At 37.6% G+C, this 26626-nt stretch overlaps 1 protein-coding gene across 1 annotated transcript; it reads right to left on the bottom strand.

Moving 5' to 3' along the window:
- Positions 1 to 3470: 3470 nt before the first annotated feature.
- Positions 3471 to 20394, bottom strand: LOC308609919 (dual specificity protein kinase CLK4-like). The gene is made up of 9 exons (XM_081259195.1): positions 20341 to 20394; positions 17278 to 17394; positions 17019 to 17185; positions 16718 to 16812; positions 16338 to 16467; positions 13481 to 13563; positions 4515 to 4594; positions 3702 to 3792; positions 3471 to 3621 (listed from the first exon to the last, which is right to left on the bottom strand). Coding segments are annotated over exons 1-9 (906 nt in total). The 5' UTR covers positions 20343 to 20394; the 3' UTR covers positions 3471 to 3480.
- Between the last annotated feature and the right edge of the window lie 6232 nt (positions 20395 to 26626).

Below are 26626 nucleotides of genomic sequence, written 5' to 3'. Positions count from 1 at the left end.
AATTCCCTGAAAATGCAGCTTGTTAAACAATGTACTAGATGTTCACATTTACAAATTTTTTAAAACTTATTTATTTTTGGCTGTGTTGGGTCTTCATTGCTGCGTGTGGGCTTTCTCTAGTTGCGGTGAGTGGGGGCTACTCTTCGTTGTGGTGCGCAGGATTCTCATTGCGGTGGCTCCTCTTGAGGAGCACAGGCTCTAGGCATGCGGTCTTCAGGACTTGCAGCACATGGGCATGCGGTCTTCAGTACTTGCAGCACATAGGCTCAGTAGTTGTGGCTCTCGGGCTCTAGAGCTCAGGCTCAGCAGTTGTGGCACACTAACTTAGGTTCTTCTGCCATGTGGAATCTTCGTGGACTGGGGCTCAAACCTGCGTCATCTGCATTGGCAGGTGGATTCTTAACCACTGCACCACCCTGGAAGTCCCTGGATGTTTAAATTTAAAATACCTTACTTGCACCAAATTTTGTGGGAATCAGAAATTTCAAACTGGAAATGAGTTAAAAAGCCAGGCCACTAACTGACAAAGTGTTTCTTCATTCCAGGATGTCAAGGTAAGTTTAAATATAGGTTATCTGCCTATCTACTTAAAACAGAGTATATTTTCAAATTATCATACCATTTTAACCATTTTGATGGTTGAAGCTATGTATCAACTACTAAAGAAAAACGTGAGAAAAATGGAATCCAAGTAATTAAACTATTAGCCATTACATTCATTTCATCCCATTTCACAGAACCATGAACAAGAATCAAACTGAAGTTTTTAACTCAGTAAGGTGTATTATCACAAGAAGGCACAATGCTAGAATCTAGGATACCTGAGTTTAAGTCACAATTCAGCCGCAATTATTAGGAGTCGTGGCTGAGTCATTTCTAATTTCTCTAGCATCAAGCCCTTCAAGATTATTCAGAGGAATAGTTTTCAGCTGTACGAACTACAAAACTCCACTGCGTATTTTTCTACTGTCAACTGCATAAGTGAATTTTATTCGTCTACTCCAAAAATTTTGATGAATGCATGGATGAGAACACCTGAGCAAATAAGCAGTAGCAGGAAACACTGGAAATAACCTATTTAGCTGCACTTTTAAAACTAGGTTTGACGTCAATGGAATTTCTAGAAATAGTAAACTATGAGACATCAAATCATGAGGGAAAATACCCAGTTACAAATGATCCATATTTATACACTGGCCATTCTAAACCTTTCCTGTTAGTGCTGTAGCTCCCAACACTGTCAAATAAAAACCTGGTGCTTTCAGAAATTGAGTCCAGAAGTACAAGGAAAAAGGCAAATAAGAGTAGGAACCTGAGAGTTCACAGAAGATGGGAAGGAAGTTTAGCAGGAGACACTCATATGATACCAGAGGTACCATCCTCACCACTAAACTTTTCTTCTATCCTACCTAATTCACTGAAGTTTCACTTTAATTCCTAAACTTCCATGAATTGGGCCTGGGAACTAGCAAATGCCCTTAGTGAAGAATGTAAATACTTTTCAGCAGGGAAAGGGGTTAGCAATCATTAACTTCTTAGTAAGAAAGAGTGTGGATAGTTTTCTTTCCTCCTATATCCTGAGATCAGCTACTCCAAAGGAATGAGTTTCTGATGGGGGAGAAAGTAAACATTAATTTGGGAACCTGGAGCACTTGTAGGGAAAGGTCAGGAGGCTTCGGTAGTACAGTGGCACTAGCAGTATGGAAATGGAGAGGAAAATAAAGGATGGCTGACTTCTTAATCTCTATAACGAGATTGCTGTGTTAAGGAAAAACCTTTCCTTTACATCAAATGCTCCTTTAAAAAAAAACCTTATAACATATAACATAGTTGAACTATATGTGGACTGCATCAGAGGCCTAAGAATAATTTAGGCAGTGATTCTATGGCAAAACTTATTTCAGCTTTCTTAAATTCCTAGTCAACGTCAGGAACATAGCTTTACTATATGTGCAAATGCTACCAGTGGATCATGTAGAGAAACCCACTTGGTATCACCATTTGTCATACTAAAAAATTACATGCATCTTATGTTCAGAATGCAGATGAAACTCAAATTTTTGGTAATGCACTTCAGAAATGGGAATACTTTTAACAAAAAACTTTATCTGGATAAGCAATCATGAATTCTACAACAAAAAATATTTTTACCTGGCAGACTGATCAATAGTTTTGGGGGTTTTTTTACTAAATTAACATTTACCATGTAGTTTTGTTTGTTTGTTTGTTTTTTGTTTTTTGTGGTACACGGGCCTCTCACTGTTGTGGCCTCTCCCGTTGCGGAGCACAGGCTTCAGACGCGCAGGCTCAGAGGTCATGGCTCACAGGACTAGCCGCTCCGCGGCATATGGGATCTTCCTGGACCGGCGCACGAACCCGTGTCCCCTGCATCGGCAGGCGGACTCTCAACCACTGTGCCACTAGGGAAGCCCCTACCACTTAGTTTTTCATGTGTAAATAGGTAAGCAGAAAAAAATACCTACAGACAAACAAAAAGTTCATTATGTTAACCAATCAGGGCCTGGAAACTTCTGCAGTTTTCTTCCCAAGTGTTCTCCGATCAAATCATCTTTTTTTTTTTTTTCCAGAAAACAGTAACATAAATACAAATTGTTTAATAATAGCCATAAAGTCTCATAGGCTGAGGTTTAAGTATTTATACTTCATATGGTAAGGAGACAGATATTGGACAATTTCTAGACTCCTGAAGATTTGGCATTAAAAACAAAAACCTCAGTCATCAGAATTCCTATTTCTACGTTTGTGACTAACTACATAAATAACCATTGGAAAACAGGACTTTCCAAGCTAACTTTCCAGGTAGACTTTAATCTTAAACGAAGTGTGTATGTGGTTTTATTAATCTATTACGATGCACAAGTTGGATGTCTTTCCATGAATGCTACTTACCACCACTGACATCAACCAATGAAACAGAACACAATACTTACAATTTAATGAAATTCCAACAGCAAACAGTTCCTATGGGTTTTGGTTTCTAATACCTGCCTACCTAAAGTTAATAATACTTATTACCTGTTCAACAATTACAGAAAAATCTTTTAAAGTTAAGGAAAGTTTGAGGTAAATAAAGAATATTCATTTAAGAATGAAGTAGTCAAGATTTCCTTTTACTCAAAAAAAACAAAAAACAAAACACAAAAATCACTTCCAAGAGTCAACCTCCATGTACAAAAAAGCAAGATCAATCACTAGACACAAAGGATATTCCAAAGGTCTTTAAAAATGGTAATTAATCTCAAAAAAGGAAAATTAATTTTAGCTTTTATATTTCATTCATTATCAAGACCATATTTGCTTAACAAGATAATTATGCAATTGATACAAAACATACAGCATTTACACTTAACTGTACAAAATAATTTAAGGTTTATAAAAATATTAGAATGTTTAGAGTTGACTGACACAGTCTTAAATAATCTCTTCTAGAGAAGTATAGTAAAACCACTGATTTCCATTTTATTTCTTTTTTAATAAGTCAAAGAAAGGATGCTGCAATGCTTCATCCAAGGTAATTCTTTTCACTGGATCATATTCTAACATTCTTTGAATCAGGTCAAACAGTTTCTCATGTTCTTCATCATGACAGAGCATAAATTCCTGAGGGGAGAAATGACTTTGTTTAAGAAAGACAATAAAAAATAGTTAAAACAGGTTTTTTTGGGTTTTTTTTGTTTTACCTTTAATGGTTTGCAGTGTCTCGTAACATATCTACCAGCAGAACTATGTTCCTCCCAATCTAGCTGATTATGATGAAAATACTTCTGTTTCCTATAGGAAAGAGAAGTCTGGATTAAATTTTAAGAAAAAAAGAAACCCCAAACCCACATTCTTACCCTGCCCCAAACAGGGGATTGGGGGAAAATATGGAACCATAGACATCTCTCTATATATACATAAACATACAATTTCTAAAAATCTCAGCAATAATTATATTGGATACCTTATATGGTATTTTTCCTAATCTTGTACCCTCTGAAGTTTTAGTATCCCACCTAAGTTGTACCATATGTGAAACAATGCCAGCTTCAAAAACAGAGGTTCCTAGATCCATTCCTGTAAATTCTGATTTCACTAGATCTGGAATGGGGCTAGAAATCGTTAACAATTCCCTGGATGACTTCTGCGGTGAAGCTATGTTTTGAAACCACTTATAGTATTCTTGTCCAAAGACGTACATGTGGTTTGCAACAGTCTGGAATTCAAATTTAGATAAGACTCCAAAATCAAGCTCGTTTTACTACTCTATGTATTATTTTTAAATCAACCTAGGAAAACATTTATGCAAAGGTTAACCTGAGTATAAAAACACCACTTTATTTACTGGATCACAAAGTAAATATTGCATTACTTTTCAAAAACTTGACTTCATGAAAAATAATTCAAAATCTACAGTCTTTGGAATAAGCAATAACAACAAAGATGGGTTTTCTATAGTTTGAATATAGGCCACTGCATGTACACAATAAGGACTTTAATCTTAAAAAGCATACCTTGTTTTCTGAATCATGTGTGTTGGTATGGGTCCTAATATACGTTCCATCATTACCAGGTGTTCTTTATCATCATTAGTCTAAAAAAATAGGAAAAAGAAACTTAGCACTTTCCATTTCCCTACATGCACATAAAAGGATAACACAAGAAAACAGTGTGTCCGGGACTTCCCTGGTGGTCCAGTGGTAGAGAATACACCTTCCAATGCGGGGGACGTGGGTTCGCTCCCTGGTCGGGGAACTAAGATCCCACACGCTGCGGGGCAACTAAGCCTGCCCACCACAAGAGAGCCCACGAGCCACAAACTACAGAGTCCACACACTCTGGAACCCACACACCACAAGTGGAGAGAGAAAACCAATGTACCGCAACAAGAGAGAAGCCCACGTGCTGGAATGAAGACCCAATGTAAACCCCCCAAAAAAGTAAATAAATAAATGTTAAGAAAAAAAAAAGAAAATAGTGTTTCCATAAAAGGACTAGATTAGACATCTGTACAATTTATATTACACTCTACTTCAAAGATGGAATAAAACTGAATGAGCTACACTGTCTGATTTCTGAAATGAATTGGTAAGGTTTGTATAGCTGATTGAGGAACAACTTTTTTTTTTTTTTTTTTTGTTTCTAGATTTTTTTTTTAATTAGTTTCTGCTTTATAACAAAGTGAATCAGTCATACATATACATCTGTTCCCACATCCCTTCCCTCATGCATCTCCCTCCCTCCCACCCTCCCCATCCCACCCCTCCAGGCGGTCACAAAGCACCGAGCTGATCTCCCTGTGCTCTGCGGCTGCTTCCCACTATCTATCTACCTTACGTTTGGTAGTGTATACACGTCCATGCCTCTCTTTCGCCTTGTCACAGCCCACCCTTCCCCCTCCCCATATCCTCAAGTCCATTCTCAAGTAGGTCTGCGTCTTCATTCCCGTTTTGCCCCTAGGTTCTTCATGACATTTTTTTTTAAATTCCGTATATATGTGTTAGCATACGGTATTTGTCTTTCTCTTTCTGACTAACTTCACTCTGTATGACAGACTCTAGGTCTATCCACCTCATTACAAATAGCTCAGCTTCGTTTCTTTTTATGGCTGAGTAATATTCCATTGTATATATGTGCCATATCTTCTTTATCCATTCATCCGATGATGGACACTTAGGTTGTTTCCAGCTCCGGGCTATTGTGAATAGAGCTGCAATGAACATTTTGGTACATGTCTCTTTTGGAATTATGGTTTTCTCAGGGTATATGCCTAGTAGTGGGATTGCTGGGTCATATGGTAGTTCTATTTTTAGTTTTTTAAGGAACCTCCATACTGCTCTCCATAGTGCCTGTACCAATTCACATTCCCACCAGCAGTGCAAGAGTGTTCCCTTTTCTCCACACCCTCTCCAGCATTTATTGTTTCTAGATTTCTTGATGATGGCCATTCTGACTGGTGTGAGATGATATCTCATTGTAGTTTTGATTTGCATTTCTCTAATGATTAATGATGTTGAGCATTCTTTCATGTGTTTGTTGGCAGTCTGTATATCTTCTTTGGAGAAATGCCTATTTAAGTCTTCTGCCCATTTTTGGATTGGGTTGTTTGTTTTTTTGCTATTGAGCTGCATGAGCTGTTTATAAATTTTGGAGATTAATCCTTTGTCAGTTGCTTCATTTGCAAATATTTTCTCACATTCTGAGGGTTGTCTTTTGGTCTTGTTTATGGTTTCCTTTGCTGTGCAAAAGCTTTGAAGTTTCATTAGGTCCCATTTGTTTATCTTTGTTTTTATTTCCATTTCTCTAGGAGGTGGGTCCAAAAGGATCTTGCTGTGATTTATGTCATAGAGTGTTCTACCTATGTTTTCCTCTAAGACTTTGATAGTTTCTGGCCTTACATTTAAGTCTTTAATCCATTTTGAGCTTATTTTTGTGTATGGTGTTAGGGAATGATCTAATCTCAAACTTTTACATGTCCCTGTCCAGTTTTCCCAGCACCACTTATTGAAGAGGCTGTCCTTTCTCCACTGTACATTCCTGCCTCCTTTATCAAAGATAAGTTGGCCATATGTGCGTGGGTTTATCTCTGGGCTTTCTATCCTGATCCACTGATCGATCTTTCTGTTTTTATGCCAGTACCACACTGTCTTGATTACTGTAGCTTTGTAGTATAGTCTGAAGTCAGGGAGCCTGATTCCTCCAGCTCAGTTTTTCGTTCTCAAGATTGCTTTGGCTATTCGGGGTCTTTTGTTTTTCCAAACAAATTTTGAAATTTTTTGTTCTAGTTCTGTGAAAAATGCCAGTGGTAGTTTGATAGGGATTGCATTGAATCTGTAGATTGCTTTGGGTAGTAGAGTCATTTTCACAATATTGATTCTTCCAATCCAGGAGCATGGTATATCTCTCCATCTATTTGTATCATCTTTAATTTCTTTCATCAGTGTCTTATAATTTTCTGCATACAGGTCTTTTGTCTCCTTAGGTAGGTTTATTCCTAGATATTTTATTCTTTTTGTTGCAATGGTAAATGGGAGTGTTTTCTTGATTTCATTTTCATATTTTTCATCATTAGTGTACAGGAATGCCAGAGATTTCTGTACATTAATTTTGTATCCTGCTACTTTACCAAATTCATTGATTAGTTCTAGTAGTTTTTCGGTAGCATCTTTAGGATTCTCTATGTATAGTATCATGTCATCTGCAAACAGTGACAGCTTTACTTCTTCTTTTCCAATTTGGATTCCTTTTATTTCCTTTTCTTCTCTGATTGCTGTGGCTAAAACTTCCAAAACTATGTTGAATAAGAGTGGTGAGAGTGGGCAGCCTTGTCTTGTTCCTGATCTTAGTGGAAATGGTTTCAGTTTTTAACCATTGAGGACAATGTTGGCTGTGGGTTTGTCATATATGGCCTTTATGATGTTGAGGAAAGTTCCCTCTATGCCTACTTTCTGCAGGGTTTTTATCATAAACGGGTGTTGAATTTTGTCGAAAGCTTTCTCTGCATCTATTGAGATGATCATATGGTTATTCTCCTTCAACTTGTTAATATGGTGTATCACATTGATTGATTTGCGTATATTGAAGAATCCTTGCATTCCTGGAATAAACCCCACTTGATCATGGTGTATGATCCTTTTAATGTGCTGTTGGATTCTGTTTGCTAGTATTTTGTTGAGGATTTTTGCATCTATGTTCATCAGTGATATTGGCCTGTAGTTTTCTTTCTTTGTGACATCCTTGCCTGGTTTTGGTATCAACGTGATGGTGGCCTCGTAGAATGAGTTTGGGAGTGTTCCTTCCTCTGATATTGTTTGGAAGAGTTTGAGAAGGATGGGTGTTAGCTCTTCTCTAAATGTTTGATAGAATTCGCCTGTGAAGCCATCTTGTCCTGGGCTTTTGTTTGATGGAAGATTTTTAATCACAGTTTCAATTTCAGTGCTTGTGATTGGTCTATACATATTTTCTATTTCTTCCTGAGTCAGTCTTGGCAGGTTGTGCATTTCTAAGAATTTGTCCATCTCTGCCAGGTTGTCCATTTTATGGGCATAGAGTTGCTTGTAGTAATCTCTCATGATCTTTTGTATTTCTGCAATGTCAGTTGTTACTTCTCCCTTTTCATTTCTAATTCTATTGATTTGAGTCTTCTCCCTTCTTTTCTTGATGAGTCTGGCTAATGGTTTATCAATTTTGTTTATCTTCTCAAAGAATCAGCTTTTAGTTTTATTGATCTTTGCTATGGTTTCCTTCATTTCTTTTTCATTTATTTCTGATCTGATTTTTATGATTTCTTTCCTTCTGCTAACTTTGCGGTGTTTTTGTTCTTCTTTCTCTAATTGCTTTAGGTGCAAGGTTAGGTTGTTTATTCGAGATGTTTCCTGTTTCTTAAGGTGGGATTGTATTGCTATAAACTTCCCTCTTAGAACTGCTTTTGCTGCATCCCATAGGTTTTGGGTCGTCGTGTCTCCATTGTCATTTGTTTCTAGGTATTTTTTAATTTCCTCTTTGATTTCTTCAGTGATCACTTCGTTATTAAGTAGTGTATTGTTTAGCCTCCATGTGTTTGTATTTTTTACAGCTCTTTTCCTGTAATTGATATCTAGCCTCATAGCATTGTGGTCAGAAAAGACACTTGATACAATTTCAATTTTCTTCAATTTACCAAGGCTTGATTTGTGACCCAAGATATGATCTATCCTGGAGAATGTTCCATGAGCACTTGAGAAAAATGTGTATTCTGTTGTTTTTGGATGGAATGTCCTATAAATATCAATTAAGTCCATCTTTTTTAATGTATCATTTAAAGCTTGTGTTTCCTTATTTATTTTCATTTTGGAAGATCTGTCCATTGGTGAAAGTGGGGTGTTAAAGTCCCCTACTATGATTGTGTTACTGTCGATTTCTCCTTTTATGGCTGTTAGTATTTGCCTTATGTATTGAGGTGCTCCTATGTTTGGTGCATAAATATTTACAATTGTTATATCTTCTTCTTGGATCGATCCCTTGATCATTAAGTAGTGTCCTTCTTTGTCTCTTCTAGTAGTCTTTATTTTAAAGTCTATTTTGTCTGATATGAGAATTGCTACTCCAGCTTTATTTTGGTTTCCATTTGCATGGAATATCTTTTTCCATCCCCTTACTTTCAGTCTGTATGTGTCTCTAGGTCTGAAGTGGGTCTCTTGTAGACAGCATATATATGGGTCTTGTTTTTGTATCCATTCAGCCAATCTGTGTCTTTTGGTGGGAGCATTTAGTCCATTTACATTTAAGGTAATTATCGATATGTATGTTCCTATTCCCATTTTCTTAATTGTTTTGGGTTCGTTATTGTAGGTCTTTTCCTTCTCTTGTGTTTCTTGCCTAGAGAAGTTCCTTTAGCATTTGTTGTAAAGCTGGTTTGGTGGTGCTGAACTCTCTCAGCTTTTGCTTGTCTGTAAACGTTTTAATTTCTCCATCAAATCTGAATGAGATCCTTGCTGCGTAGAGTAATCTTGGTTGCAGGTTTTTCTCCTTCATCACTTTAATTATGTCCTGCCACTCCCTTCTGGCTTGTAGAGTTTCTGCTGAGAGATCAGCTGTTATCCTGATGGGGATTCCCTTGTGTGTTATTTGTTGTTTTTGCCTTGCTGCTTTTAATATGATTTCTTTGTGTTTCATTTTTGACAGTTTGATTAAAATGTGTCTTGGCGTATTTCTCCTTGGATATATTCTGTATGGGGCTCTCTGTGCCTCCTGGACTTGATTAACTATTTCCTTTCCCATATTAGGGAAGTTTTCAACTATAATCTCTTCAAATATTTTCTCAGTCCCTTTCTTTTTCTCTTCTTCTTCTGGAACACCTATAATTCGAATGTTGGTGCGTTTAATGTTGTCCCAGAGGTCTCTGAGACTGTCCTCTGTTCTTTTCATTCTTTTTTCTTTATTTTGCTCTGCAGCAGTTATTTCCACTATTTTATCTTCCACCTCACTTATCCATTCTTCTGCCTCAGTTATTCTGCTAGTGATCCCCTCTAGAGTATTTTTTATTTCATGTATTGTGTTTTTAATCGATGCTTGATTCATCTTTAGTTCTTCTAGGTCCTTGTTAACTGTTTCTTGCATTTTGTCTATTCTATTTCCAAGATTTTGGATCTGGGAAATAGAATCTTGGATCATCTTTACCATCATTATTCTGAATTCTTTTTCAGGTAGACTGCCTATTACGTCTTCATTTGTTAGGTCTGGTGGGTTTTTATCTTGTTCCTTCTCCTGCTGTGTGTTTTTCTGTCTTCTCATTTTGCTTATGTTACTGTGTTTGGGGTCTCCTTTTTGCAGGCTGCAGGTTCGTAGTTCCCGTTGTTTTTGGTGTCTGTCCCCAGTGGCTAAGGTTGGTTTAGTGGGTTGTGTAGGCTTCCTGGTGGAAGGTAGTAGTGCCTGTGTTTTGGTGAATGAGGCTGGATCTTGTCTTTCTTGTGGGCAGGTCCACGTCTGGTGGTGTGTTTTGGGGTGTCTGCGGACTTTTTATGATTTTAGGCCACCTCTCTGCTAATGGGTGGCGTTGTGTTCCTGTCTTGCTAGTTGTTTGGCATAGGGTGTCCAGAACTGTAGCTTGCTGGTCGTTGAGTGAAGCTGGGTGCTGGTGTTGAGATGGAGATCTCTGGAAGATTTTCGCCGTTTGATATTATGTGGAGCTGGGAGGTCTCTTGTGGACCAGTGTCCTGAAGTTGGCTCTCCCACCTCAGAGGCACAGCACTGACTCCTGGCTCCTCAATTTGGGATGATGTGTTGTCTATTCATGTATTCCACAGATGCAGGGTACATCAAGTTGATTGTGGAGCTTTAATCCGCTGCTTCTGAGGCTGCTGGGAGAGTTTTCCCTTTCTCTTCTTTGTTCTCACAGCTCCTGGGTCTCAGCTTTGGATTTGGCCCCGCCTCTGCGTGTAGGTCGCCGGAGGGCGTCTGTTCTTCGCTCAGACAGGACAGGGTTAAAGGAGCAGCCTCTTCGGGGACTCTGGCTCACTCAGGCCGGGCGGGAGGGAGGGGCACGGAGTGCGGGGCGAGCCTGCAGCGGCAGAGTTCGGCGTGACGTTGCACCAGCCCGAGGCGCGCCGTGCGTTCTCCCAGGGAAGCTGCCCCTGGATCCCGGGACCCCGGCAGTGGCGGGCTGCACAGGCTACCGGAAGGGCGTTGTGGACAGTGACCTGCGCTCGCACACAGGCTTCTTGGCGGCGGCAGCAGCAGCCCCAGCGTCCCACGCCCGTCACTGGGCTCCGCGCTTTCAGTCGTGACTCGCGCCCGTCTGTGGAGCCCCTTTAAGCAGCGCTCCTCTCCTCGCGCACCAGGAAACCAAGAGGGAAGAAAAAGTCTCTTACCTCTTCGGCAGCTCCAGAGTTTTCCCGGACTCCCTGCCGGCTAGCTGTGGCACATTAGCCCCCTTCAGGCTGAGTTCTCGCCGCCAGCCGCAGTCCTCTCCCTGCGCTCTGACCGAAGCCCGAGCCTCAGCTTCCAGCACCGCCCGCCCTGGCGGCCGAGCAGACAAGCCTCTCGGGCGGGTGAGTGCCACTCGGCACCGATCCTCTATGCGGGAATCTCTCCGCTTTGCCCTACCCAGGTATGTGGGGAGTTTCTTGCCTTTTGGGAGGTCTGGGGTCTTCTACCAGCGTTCAGTAGGTGTTCTGTAGGAGTTGTTCCACGTGTAGCTGTATTTCTGGTGTATCCGTGGGGAGGAAGGTGATCTCCGCGTCCCTTTTTCATTTTTTAAAGCAGGCATCAGATAGGATATAGTTTGCCAATCCTTGCTCTGAAGAGCAGAGTCTATGTGCAATGCTTTTTAAATCCATTAACTACTGTGCCTAGCACACTGCTTTCAAAATGTTCTTAAGTCATGACAGGAATAAATAATACAAGCTCCATTATCTTCAAAAAGTTCCTTAGTTGAAGACTATTTTGGAGGGTGGAATTAAAATATAAACCACATCTCACACCAAAGTTAATAATCGACGCTTAAGATCTCAGAATGATTTACAATCATAAAACCATCTGAAGGATTTTATATGTGTCAGAATGAAGAAAGCATGCACTGTGCTCAACTTTTTCCTTGACCCTATAGCTTACTACCACAAAACCAGACACCACCCCCGAGAAATGTCCGACAGCTACGTTCTAGATATCAAACTTGTCTACAAACTCAGAGTACTTTTAACAGATCTCTACGGAGTAGACAGAAGTTTGGTGAGGTGCCCCATAGCAGTGAACACATATATTCTGCAACAGCCACCTAAGTGACTTATAATTCATCACAGCTTCCTCCCTCCTCATCCTGCATTGCCATAACCTCAAAGCAACCTTGACAGTATTAGCCAGGAACTTCCTTACCACCCTCACCCCATCCAACAACACACCTTGATCAAATCACAACCCTCTTAAAGTTCTCCAATGGTTACACCACTTGAAGCTTTCAAGACTTTTAGTTTTCCGACATAAGCAAAATTATGAGGAAAACAAGTAGAGACCTAAATAATATTTTCTCCTTTTTGTTCTGCCAAGTAAGCCAATAACTATTATCATTTCATAGAAAGAACATTTTAATACCAAAAAAAAGAGGAGAGATAATTTCTAAATGAAAGCCAGAACGGCAACCCTACAAAATCATTTTCATTTTAGACCGGTCTACATTTGGAAACCACTGACTCCTAGGATAAAACAAATACCTTTCTATGGCAAACAAGTCCACTATGAATCAGTACTTGCCTACTGACACCATTTTCCTATTTATCCAAGACACTCCGGCAGCACTATTCATCCTTCCTCAACTAGAGTAGCTTCCTTTATGCCTCTTGCATTTATGAATACCATTTCTTCCTGATATGGCCATCACACACTCTAGTTTTCTGACAAACTCTTACTCTTCCTTATAGCTTGGATTAAACTCCCTATTCCTCAGTGATGCCTTCTCGAAGGAAACTTAACCGTTCACCTTTTCTGGGTTCCCTTCTACATTGTTCCATTATAGCAAGTATCACATTGTACTGTACGTTTTCCCATGTCTATCCTGTGTATGTCTTCCTTGAGGAGAGAGATGCTGTCTTTTCATTTTTATACACACAGTGCTTAGAAATGTGCCTAGGGTGTCATACATGCTTAATACAACTTACTGTTTCTGAATTCTTTTAATAAAAGTGCAACATAACCAGAGCTGAATTAAAACTGACCATAGTAACACTAATGTAAATTTATGAAAGAGCATCACAATAAAATGGATCATATGAAGTCAATATGAACCACGTGTTTAAAAGCTCCACATGCAGAATGAATTATGACCATTCACTGAGAGTATTTCATTCGACTATGGTTTTAGAGAAGGATGACTATTTTGCACATGGAAGTTTACATCTTAAGAATAATGACACTATGGCAACTTTCCAATATGGAAACAAAAACTTTAACATGCCTTTAACATTAAAGCTCATTATGAATCAGTAAGTAACATTTACTAAATACATACCTGAAAGACTGTGAAACCAAGGTAATATTCAATAAGAATGCAACCTATGCTCCAAACATCACATGGCTGAGACCAACCTAAAGCTATTTAAAAACAAAACCAAACATTTTATTATGCAACCATTTTTAATTGCCAATACACAATATCTTTTCCTATGTGGGTGCTCTCTTTATATAGCCCATTTAGGAGAATATGATAGTAAATTCAGGGTTTACATTTTTAGTTTTCTACCAAACATTATTCAGTATGCTTTCAGAGTCCTCCATATCCTTGTATCAACTTACAGTATTTTAACCTGGGGGAGGAGGCATTTTATGGAAAGTAAGAGGGGTTAGCAAATATTCCATAGTCTCTGAATTGCTTGTGCAATGAGGAGCACTGTTATACCCACTTAACGGTTGTTCTATGAAATTTTACATTTTATTAGTGCAAACATAGGTCAATAATTATCCTCAGAGTGTAATTACTAACCCCTTATCAATTACCATCAGCTTGATATCTGAGTTTATTTCTTCCATTAAAAGAAATAGTAGTGTCACATAAATTATGTAAGAATTATAATGGATATTATAAGCAGTGTCACCCATAAGCAGAATTATACAGATATTTAAAGTTCACATAGAGAGGTATCTATATATGTACTTGCAGGTTGTCTATACATGATCATATATTTTCTCCTTCAGAATTCTCAATAGTAACATTATTCAGAAAAGAAAAAAACACCTAGCCTTAAGTCTCTATCTAATTAGAAAGGAAAAGAGTAAACCTAAACCATACAGATGTTTTAACCTTTTATAGATTAAGTTTTTAATAAAAAAATAATGTACAAATAAAACCTACTTTAAAAGACATTTCAATTACTTTCAGTAACATTACTGAATTTAAAGACAAAGGAAGAAACAATATATTCAAGGAACTTGACTATGATTTAGCCATTTTTGTTAACCCTCATGGTACTTATCACTTGAACAAAAGGATAATGGAGCATGGTTTCTACTTACAGTAACACATACAAAATCTGCAAATGATAGAGCTTGGATCTAAGATGAAAGTTTTCTTTTCCAGCCACTCCTGTCTCCCAGTCCAGCTTTCTCCCAAGTGACTGTAAACTACCTCATTCTCTTATGGCTCAGCTCTCATACTCTTTGGAATTTCACATCATTCACTTTTACCAACTTCTGTTTACTACCAACACCCAAGACATGAGACCAACTGCCCTCCTCAGTGGTGGCACCTGACAACATCTTCCTCTTCAACCTAATTCTGCCTTAATCCTCAGGAGTAACACTTCACAAACACACAAAGAACCCTTCTAATCTTCCCATCTGTTCATTTCTTTTCCTAAACACCAATAACCCCAATTTCAGATTTATATCAACTATCCCCAGCCTGGCCACACATGGGACTGTATTATTACTAGGAATCACTGTATCTTACACAATCTAGGAGGAGGCCATTAACTAACTGTAAGATACACTACTGTTTTATGAACCAATAACCAAGAAAAAATGCCGTTTTGTCTTATGTTTCCTCACATGTTAAAATGTGGAGAAAAATCTTCTTCTTAAAATTGATAAAACACAGCAAGTTATCTCTTTTTAAGCTCTGAAAATACCTATCTGTCCACAATCTCCTCCCACACTCTTTTCTTTTACCTTCATTGCAGGCTTCAGTCCTCAACCATGAATACACTTTCTAAACTACTGCAACACAGCAGCTTCTTTCAGACCATACTAAGCAGAAATCCTAGTAACATCACTCTCAAAGATGAGCTCCAAACCTGTGCTATCCTATGTGGTAGCCACTAGCCACATGTGGTTATTTAAATCGAAAAGTTTAATTAATTTAAAATTCAGTTCCTCAGTCACACTGGCTATACTGAAAGTACACAGTAGTCTACGTGTGGCTACTAATGGCTACCATGTTGGATAGTGCAGATATTCAACATTTCTATCATCATGGAAAGTTCTACTAGCCAGCACTACAAACTATTCTTAATTTCCTGTCCCTTTTACTAATTCTTTACTCTAGGTAAACATCATTAGTTTGCTCTCACACTCATATTCTCAACTACCAAGTCCTCTTAGACAAAAGGTAAAAAGTGGAAAAGACTGATTCCACAAAGATGTTTTACTATCAACCTCGGTTGAAACTTACTTTTGGCAAAGTAATATGCTTATACCATTTAACTATCTCCCAATATCACCTGATCTGAATTTTTCCCACTGTCTCCAAGCCCCCAAATCCATCCCTGACTTCCTTGCTCTATCAACATGACTCGGTCTCGAACTTTTAAATTTTGAGGCATAAGATGTGCTCTCCCTCACTGAGTTCCCTTTTATTAATATTGAAAAATGCTGCACCTTAACTAATTTTCCTTTCCATGCTGTCCCATGTCAAAGATGATCAAAGAAGCTCTCCTCATAGACTAGCCCCTCTTTCTTCTCCTCTTAACCTCCATCCACCCTACATCTAGACGTCTGCCAGCCAAATCTTTAGCATTTTCCCCAGCACCATGCTTTGTGATGAGACGAAAAGAGGTGCCCACATCGCTTCAAAATCACACTGCTGTCATGGACTTAGCCAATACAGCTTGTTCTCTTATGATCTTGTAAGACTGACTTGTTCAAAAAGAACCACCACCTGGAATATCCTTACAGATGATATCACATTTTTCCCACTCAGGAAAAATATTTATAGCAATGTCCAGACAGCTTTTATGAAAACAGAAAACATTTTCTGTACACTGCTGAGAAAATTACAGCTATCTCCCAACTACCTGCCCCCCAATAAAAGCTATAGAGAACAAAAAATCTCTTTTTCAATTAAAATATCAGGAAGTCTGGTATCTACTAACCCAAAATGACCTCTGGAGCTCTGTAATGCCATGTAGATACCAAAGTGCTATGATGTTCATCATCGTACGTTGCACTTCCTAAGTCAATAATTTTGATATCTGTGTTTTGCAGTGTGCGTTCATCACGTTTCTAGAGATACAGTTAAGTAAACAGAAAGATCAATAAAGATATGAAATATTTTATAGCACTATCCAAAAGGCTTGCACATGAATTCTCTTTTTGATTTTCAAAATAACCCCATGAGAAAGGCAAAAGATTACCCTTTTTGGGTTAAACGTCAGGATATAATAAGCCTCAAAGGTAAAATTCCTCATCCAAGGATCACCAAGTTAAATTAATTTTAAAGACAACTACCAAAATTAAAACAAGTGTAACTTACCATTTTTGAATTATACTTGACTACATAGTCAGACTCCACAAATAAAATATTTTCAGGCTTCAGATCTGTATGGGTTAATTTATTATGATGCAAAACTACAAAAGAACAAAAAGACATTATTAGTTTCACTTACAAATTTAATCTGTACCGGGGGAAAGGAGAATTAGTAGTAGAGGTAGGGATCAAAAGTGGTTTCATCTTTACTTGCAACGTGCATTTTTAGTGACAATGGTTTGATATGTTGCTTGTCCAATAAAACCTTTAATTTACTGGTATTTAAAAATTTAACAAGTATACTTACAATTTATTGACTGACAGATCTGATATGCCATTTGCCTGATATGGTCAATTTGAAATGGCAGAAAGCTATTTTCTTTAATGAAATCATAGGTACTAAGTCCCAGGAGTTCGAACACAATACAAATATGACCATGATGATCAAACCATTCTAGCATCTGGACACATCGGCTGAAACAGATCAGAATACAAATAATTCAGTTCACAGAATTCTGATTATTTCATGTAACATAATGGATCACAGTTCCAAGTTTCTTACTTACAAGACATTATTGGGATCAGTACTATTTAAATGTTCCAATACTTCGATTTCTGAATGAGCTGCTTCACGATATTGTCCCACATTTTTTATGATTTTCATTGCGACATGTATGCCACCCCTTAAAAACAAAATGAAAATGGTAAATGTACAGAAGTGCGTTGAAGACATGTATCCTCTAGAGCAGCTGTCACCAACCTTTTTGGCACCAGGGACCGGTTACATGGAAGACAATTTTTCCATGGTTGAGGGGAGGGTGTGATGGTTCAGGTGGTAATGCAAGCTATGGTGAGCAGCAGATGAAGTTTCACTCTCTCGCCCACTGCTCACCTCCTGCTGTTAGGCCCAGTTCCTACCAGTCCACGGCCCAGGGGTTGGGGACCCCTGCTCTAAAGCATCATCTTGTTAAGTACCAATCACTCTATGCTATTTTCCTAAAATAATCTTTCAGGGTATATTATAGCAGATCTATAAACATTTTTTTCAAAACATTTTGACAAAATATACATTATACAGAGTGATGATTTCTCTTAATACTTATGAACGTTAATGTTTGTTTCCAAAAGTTAAAATTTACCTAGATATTATAAGTAGTTTTTTTTAAAAAAAGGATAAAAATATAAACCTTGAACATACTACTGCTGAAAACATTCACTCATTCGCCAGGCTGCACCGAATGTGCCAGATATTGCATTGGAATCACTGTTAGAAAGAGCTTGTTCCATGTACCTCACAGTCTAATGGAAAAGACAGACACTTGAACAACTTATCATTAGGTTAGAAGTGCCTGGTATAAGGAATAGAGAGAAGAAAGAACCTAACCATCAGAGTTAGGGGAGCTCAGACTTCTTCAGAGAAGAAAGACAACTATCAGTTTGTTAGATAATTCTGGCAAAGGAGACACCAGCAATAAGTCATCAAGCCAAAAAAATGTTTAGTGAATTCACGGATGCGAATAGGTATAAATAGCAACAATGTAGGGTAGCGTGTTTTAGACCGGGGCATCTGTAGTACTTCCTAAAAAGTACAGAGGGAATTCCCTGGTGGTCCAGTGGCTTAAGACATGAGCTTTCACTGCCGTGGGCCCAGGTTCAATCCCTGGTCGAGGAGCTGAGATCCCGCAAGCCATGTGGCGCGGCCAAAAAAAAAAAGCCGTAAATGATTTTGAGGAAAAGGATTTCCAAATCTTCAGCTTCCTTCGGTCCTCTTTTCTAAACCTGATCTTCTTGAATACAAGCCAGCAGTCAACCCTGCATTTTTCACTATGGCCTTCCCACATTACAAAAGAGAACCCCATGCACGTGAAATTAATATGGCAAGGTTTGTGCACCAGGCTGTTTATAAAAAAGAAAGAAAAAATTCTTTGAGGCAAAAATTTTTCTAGTTGCTGGATAGCAAACCGATTCCAAACTCATTTCTTTTGACAAGGTCCCAATGAAGTTGTGGGCTGATATATAATCATCAAAATAAATTTTTAATGATTTATCTCCCTATGATGTATAGCATATATGTCCAGACTTAAAAGAATTATATAAAACTGCTGTGACAAAACTTCTTCTAGTCTCATCTATTTCATCATATGGACAAGTTTTCTAACTGCTAATAAGCTATAAAAATGAACAGTGCTAATAACTATAAAAATGAAAAATGGATAATGGTGTTAGCTAATGCTACTATAGTAATCATATTGCAGTATATAAATGTTCAAACCAACCTTATACACCTTAAACATATAAGCTTTCATATTACTTGTCAATTAAAAAAAAGAAAAATGGAAACTTAATGTTAAAACAGTAAGATTTATCTATGGACACAGGAACTCATTTTTCAAAGGCCCCAACCATCTCAATAAAAGATATATTTTCAATTACATTGTATATTTTAGGTCTAATAAGTATCAAAATTTGTAACAGATTTTTACTTGATCAATTGAATACTATTCATTGGAATATCTCAAATACTCAAGTCTTGGAACTTCAAGAAATTTTTAAAAGACCTAAATGGGACAACTAGTGAAATGTGAACCAGGTTGTAGATAAGCTGGCAAAACTTGAAAATGCATATAACATGTAAATATAGAGAATGATTAAACACTGTAAAATGTTAACATTTGTGGAATCTGGGTGAAGAATATATGGGAATTCTTAGCAACTTTCCTAAGTCAAAGTATTTCAAAATATCTTAAAATTTTACTTTATGGTCACATTTTTGTCATAGAGAGGAAAGGGTGATAATAAAAGACACTTAGGATAATATTCTTTATGAAAAGAGAAGTAAAATTTAAGTTCAAGATAAAGCATTTCTAAGTATTCAAGAAAAGTTTGTTCATGGATGACAGGAGGTATCAAGCTACTGTATTTAGAGTCCCCCAAACATATTTAGAAAGAGAGTTATGTTTTTTTTTAAAAAAATCTCCATTTACAATAAGCTGGAAATTACATCCTCAACTATTTTATGATGAAAAGTTGAGATGTCAATTTAGAAAAGTGCAGTTTCCACTAAACTGTTGTAAGACGTTCACTTACAAAAAAATTTGCAACTGCAGAATAGAGATCCTAGAGGAAAACGTGAAAATGAAGCAGAGAGGGTCAAATAACAAAAAGTTTAGTATAACTCGTTAAAGAATCTGGACTTTATTCTGTAGGCTTCAAGTAATATAATTTATTTATAGTTTGAGAAGCTAACCCTAACGTGCAAATATTATCCTTTGGAAATAAAAGTTTTTGAACCAAGAAGATTAGACATGCTAATTTATTGTCTCTGCAATTCAAAAGTAGGGTAAAGCACTCCAAATCTCTTATAGAAAGCTAAGGACCTAAGTTCTGGGAAAGTCTTCACTTGAACACAGACATTAATTTCAATGAACTCCATCTGATAAAAATTTTCAACATTCTTGGTCAAAATCCATACTTATGGTAAATAAATCATACACAGTCCAAGAACTTTTGAATACTTATACCTCCCAGGAAAACACATAGCTACCACTTAAATTCCATTTCATCTAAATTATGGATCCTTCTCCACCAAAAATATCAGAATGTTCAAAAAAGAAAAACAACAAACTTACATGCCATGATCAATGCACTCTACAACTCTGCCAAAGGTCCCTTCTCCCAAAGTGTTCACGATTTCATCTAAAGTGAGGGGGGAGAAAGAAGTGTAAGTACATGAGTACAAATTATCAGTTATTCAAATAATGAATGCTTAAGTGTGGAATTTTTTCAAATGCTCTCTATTAAAGCATAATTAAGGTTCCAGCACTCAAATTATTTTATTTTCAGCTGCTACAAAAATAATTTAGATAGAGCTATCTTTCTTGCTCTAATCTCAAATTCCACTGATTATTTTGGAACTTTAGAGTAGAAATATTTAAACTCTATAGAAAAGAAGAAATACAAAAGAACAACAAACAAACCCACAAAAAAAAAAACAAAAAAACAATGAAGAGTTCTTTAGCCCCCCGCTGACAAACTATTCATAAAAAGATTATTCTGTCTGCAAAGTTTAAAAAGTGTTGAAAAATATTCTATACATCTTGCTTTTAGAACGTCTCCACTTTGACAGATAAGGTAACCCTCTTCATCATCTTCTATACTCCTGGATCTTTTCCTTTGGTGGCTCTTCTGGAATGGCAAGTGGGCAGCACCAAGATCGTCCTGCCAATCAATATAGCAGAGTGAATTCAGGGCAGAATACGCAATTCATTCAGCGGGCAGATATTCAGGCATTCAGATAAGAACCAGGCCACGAACAGTTGGCAGGAGCAATTTCAAATTCAGTCCCCAGAAATTCACAGGACACAGTTTATGTTACAGAAGAAAAACATGGCAAGATTTTCAGATAAGTTACTTAAAGTGGCAATAGAAAAAACAACACAATTGTCTCTAAAATACTGACTTAATTGAAGTCTGAAATTTAAAGAATGCAATGTCATGATCTATTAATCTCGTTATAAAATAGCCTATGCTGTGAGTTGAAATGTCTAGTTTGGCAGGAAAATGTTTTAAAATGTCAAGATTAGTACAAATTGATACTGAGCAATATTTTTAAACATACTTATTAAAATAAAAGGGGAAAATAAAGGCTAATGTCAATGTTTGATCTAATCAATGATCGTTCTAGTGAAGAAAACTTGGGGAGGAAAATAATAATTCATAGTTTACTGCAAACAAGTGAAGATTCATGAGTGTAAAAAAAAAGGGCAGGCTTTCTGGACAATAATTTCCCCTTCAGCACCCACTTTCAGAACTCCAATGGAACTAATTGCAGATTGTGCTATACACAGGGTAAGTATCCACCAGTGCAACTTTCTACATTTGTCTCCAAGTACTAGAAAAGGGGTTTCTTTTAAAGTAAAAAATGTTTAAGATGAAAGAAAAGATGGGTGCTTCATCTTTTCATATGATTATGTTATAAAAGATAAAAATATTTTTAACATTAAAATCAAGAACCTCATGATCTGGTCTGCAGAAAATGAGTAAATGTGGGCAAATGAGGACTTACTAATAAATGCAGATAAGTTGTAAGAATTTGGAAGTTTCCTTTAAGGATTCAAGTAATATAAACACAATTATATTCATATAGTATTATAAACTTTTTCAAACTTATTGGCTCAGTAAGAGCTTTTACACACAAATAAGTATCCACCCAAAATAAAAACAAAATCAATCATACCGAAAGTGACTGATTACTTGAACAGTGTCTATTACACTTCCTTTTAGGACTGCTTCTCCAGCTTCGGACTGAAGATTTACTGCAGTGAATTCGATAACTGCTTTCAACATCTGTGTGATAACGTCTAGGAACATATCCTTTGCAGTAGTCATTTCTGTATTCATCAATGTTAGGAACGTATCCTTTGCAGCAGTCACTTCTGTATTCATCAATGTTAGGAACGTATCCTTTGCAGCAGTCACTTCTGTATTCATCAATGTTAGGAACGTATCCTTTGCAGCAGTCACTTCTGTATTCATCAATGTTAGGAACGTATCCTTTGCAGCAGTCACTTCTGTATTCATCAATGTTAGGAACGTATCCTTTGCAGCAGTCACTTCTGTATTCATCAATGTTAGGAACGTATCCTTTGCAGCAGTCACTTCTGTATTCATCAATGTTAGGAACGTATCCTTTGCAGCAGTCACTTCTGTATTCATCAATGTTAGGAACGTATCCTTTGCAGCAGTCACTTCTGTATTCATCAATGTTAGGAACGTATCCTTTGCAGCAGTCACTTCTGTATTCATCAATGTTAGGAACGTATCCTTTGCAGCAGTCACTTCTGTATTCATCAATGTTAGGAACGTATCCTTTGCAGCAGTCACTTCTGTATTCATCAATGTTAGGAACGTATCCTTTGCAGCAGTCACTTCTGTATTCATCAATGTTAGGAACGTATCCTTTGCAGCAGTCACTTCTGTATTCATCAATGTTAGGAACGTATCCTTTGCAGCAGTCACTTCTGTATTCATCAATGTTAGGAACGTATCCTTTGCAGCAGTCACTTCTGTATTCATCAATGTTAGGAACGTATCCTTTGCAGCAGTCACTTCTGTATTCATCAATGTTAGGAACGTATCCTTTGCAGCAGTCACTTCTGTATTCATCAATGTTAGGAACGTATCCTTTGCAGCAGTCACTTCTGTATTCATCAATGTTAGGAACGTATCCTTTGCAGCAGTCACTTCTGTATTCATCAATGTTAGGAACGTATCCTTTGCAGCAGTCACTTCTGTATTCATCAATGTTAGGAACGTATCCTTTGCAGCAGTCACTTCTGTATTCATCAATGTTAGGAACGTATCCTTTGCAGCAGTCACTTCTGTATTCATCAATGTTAGGAACGTATCCTTTGCAGCAGTCACTTCTGTATTCATCAATGTTAGGAACGTATCCTTTGCAGCAGTCACTTCTGTATTCATCAATGTTAGGAACGTATCCTTTGCAGCAGTCACTTCTGTATTCATCAATGTTAGGAACGTATCCTTTGCAGCAGTCACTTCTGTATTCATCAATGTTAGGAACGTATCCTTTGCAGCAGTCACTTCTGTATTCATCAATGTTAAGAACATATCTTTTGCAGCAGTCACTTCTGTATTCATCAATGTATCTCAGGTCCCGATAATATCTCTCAATCAAGAACCTTGCTTCTAAATAATGACTGCAAACACATTAAAGGATTTAAAATTACTCTTTTCATTCTAGAATGCTTTAACGTTTAACCACATTTTAATGTGGTTAAAATAAAACATTCTCTCAAGAATTCCTGGTTTCAACAGCTAACTCAATAAAAGAAAAAAATACAAATTGATGTATTAGAATTTATACTTAACTCACAAAACTTAAATAATTTTACTTTAACCAACAAGCAAATGGGTACATATATCTCTATTAATATATACTGCTATGAAGGAACAAACCTTGGGTCAAATCATTCAACATATTCAGTGTTTACTTGATTAAGTGTCCCTTTACCTTCTGGTGAAAGTTAAAACCAAAAATTCACAAAACTGCTCTTCTGAAATTCATCAATCTTATGATATATGCATCTGTAACTAAGCTCTCTTCCTTTTTGCAGAGCCACACACAACATGAGGCAGGCAAAACAGGATTCCTTTCCTTCTTAATGTAAGTTAGGTATCTCTGGCACACAGAGTTCTTTCACAAAAGGTGTATTAGAGCTAAAAGGAATCTTAAATATATTTCAGGCCTTTCATTTTACAGATGACTACACTGAGATCCCTAGAAGGAAAACGATTTGCCATGGTTGTAGAGCACATTCTAAATCCTATTGTATGTGCCAGTATTATTATACACACCACCTATTCCATCTCCTCTCCTCTATTTCGAGCTTCCTGTATCTTTCTGAGAAATAGGCAACACAGTTTTTGAAGGCTGCTTCATGTGCCAAAAATATCCAAAATATATGCCCCTCAAATGAGAAAAGGTTCTTGTCATTGCTTGCTTAGGATTTCCCAACCCCCTACTTCCCTTTGCATTTTGAATTTCCTGTCACTCCTGCTTGTGAAATAAACAAGAATTCAGGGAAAACAGCATCATCTGGTGCCATAGTGCTTACCTTCTTTTTTTATTTTTTTTAATTTTTTTGCGGTACGCAGGCCTCTCACAGTTGTGGCCTCTCCCGTTGTGGAGCACAGGCTCCGGATGCACAGGCCCAGCATCCATGGCTCATGGGCCTAGCCGCTCCGTGGCATGTGGGATCCTCCCGGACCGGGACACGAACCTGTGTCCCCTGCATCAGCAGGCGGACTGTCAACCACTGCACCACCAGGTAAGCCCCATAGTGCTTAACTGCTGAATCTACAGATCCCTTTGAAAATCTAATTGAGAGGTATGGACCCTCTTCCCTAAGAAACACACAAATGCGTAAACAAAACTTGGCAAGGAATTTCAGAGATCATGGACCTCAGGAAGTCAATGGATTCCAGTTAAGCAGCCTTGATTTGATGGAAAGAAAAAGACAGAGTCAACTGACCCAGTTTCCTGTCCCCCTCTCTACCTGGGATGAGTATCCTTTCCAACAGTGGGAAGCTTCAAGAGGGATGCACGTGGAGCACTGAGGGAGAGAGGGGACACCTGCCCAGTCAGACACACCAGCTAAAATAATCCTGACAAGTAATGGAGTGACAGATGTTAACTAGACTGCCCTCACTAACCTCGTTCTTTTTCCCAGAATATGTTGTCATTCTTTTTTCTCAGGAGGCTGGTTTATGCAAAAATAAAGGAGAAGCATCTCTAAAACTGCTACTCAACAGGGCTGGCATCAAATCCAGGCTGGGGAGATGCAGAAACCCCCTTTCCCCAGTGTCAGCCTTAAGTTCTAGCCATTGGAGAAACAACTCAGGATATTAGGGTCTAAATCTGGGTCTAAGTCAGGGATCTGATCAGTTGCTTGGAACCGTTAAGGGAGAGACCTACAATACGTCAAACTAGAAATTACCATACTCTAAAGGGCATCTGTTTAATTCTGTAAGACATCCTTCCCATAAAAGTCTAAAATGTATCGGAAAACTCTAACACTAATAATCCTTAGCGGGACTAGTGCATGAAATTAGAGCTGCTGATAATCCATAAATAATCTATAGAATAACAAACATGGAGTGAAGTAATACTATGAGGATAAACTAAAAAGATGAGGACCTCTTCAGCCTACAACAACCGAGCCTTAGAGATTATATAAACAAAGTCTACAGAATTATAAAGGCTATATGGACAGAGTGAATAGGATGAACAGACTGATTGAATTTCTAAAAATAGTCACTGAATGTCCAGTGAATATTTCACTGTAGTTCTTTAAAACAGCCAAGACTAATGAGGCTATGGGCATTCGTTTCTATTTCCACACAGGTCCTGTGGAAGATAAAAAATATATGAGGCAAAATCCCTGCCAACAAATAACTGTTCAATTTGAGATTACTCACACAAAAATAAAACAAAACTCAACCATGCAGGAAATGCCGAAAGCCTGGATATGAGTGCTTAGGAGAAAAAGCTCATAATGCTTAAAATGGTCAGGGAAGATTTCGTGAAAAAGAAGGGAAGAGTTGCATCTTATAGGGACATCAGGATTTGGATAAAGTAGGAAGTAGAAGAAGTGCCAGGAAAGAAAAATGGCATATGACCATCTTACATTTATAGAGTACTTTTAGCCAGAATGGTTTAGAGATGAGTTTGTCTACATGTTACTTAGGAAATAGTAAGTAGACAATTTCAGCAAGAGCAATTTTCACATAGGGGAACATAGGCAAATAAATAAGCTGGGAACAGATCATCCAAAATCTTGCATGCCAGGCTAAAGGGCTTAAAACAGTGTTTCTCAAAGGGTGGTCTGTTTATTAACAATATCGAAATACTGAATTTTTAAAAATGAAGATCCCTGGACCCCAGGTCAGACTCACTGAATAATCTGGTAATATGCATTTTAAACATACCTTCAAAGTGATTCTATTCACACTAAAGTTTGAGAATCACTGGTTTAAGGCTTGATACTCTATGTTACAACAAGACATTTAAGGATATAAAATGTGTTCACAGTGTTCACAGCCACATCAGTCTTCCTGTGTAGAATTAATTGATTAAGCTTGTAGGAAGGGAGCAATTCAAGGCTACTTACAAATCAGAAAGAAAAGACACTCTGAAATATATAGGAAAAAAGGTAAGATAATTGATATACAATAAAAGCGCTGATAAATCGTAAGAAAAATATGCTTTAATAGAAAAAATAGGCTAAGAATACAAAAATAATGTTCACAATCAACTAGACTTCAATTAAAAAAATATTCAAGTGTTCAATAAGCACATGACAGAGGACAAATTCAGCAGAAATTTAAACATTC

Source organism: Mesoplodon bidens (assembly GCF_964165515.1).
Source record: "Mesoplodon bidens genome assembly, contig: HAP1_SCAFFOLD_92, whole genome shotgun sequence".
Taxonomy (NCBI): Eukaryota; Metazoa; Chordata; class Mammalia; order Artiodactyla; family Ziphiidae; genus Mesoplodon; species Mesoplodon bidens.
This window is presented reverse-complemented; position numbering and strand designations above follow the sequence as displayed.

What these genes read in the sequence shown, in the direction of transcription:
- LOC308609919 (XM_081259195.1), bottom strand. An exon ending in ACTGATCCCAATAATGTCTT is followed by an intron (nt 17,186 to 17,277) that starts GTAAGTAAGAAA and finishes GATCTGTTTCAG; the next exon opens with CCGATGTGTCCAGATGCTAG. An exon ending in GACACTGCAAACCATTAAAG is followed by an intron (nt 3,622 to 3,701) that starts GTAAAACAAAAA and finishes TTCTCCCCTCAG; the next exon opens with GAATTTATGCTCTGTCATGA.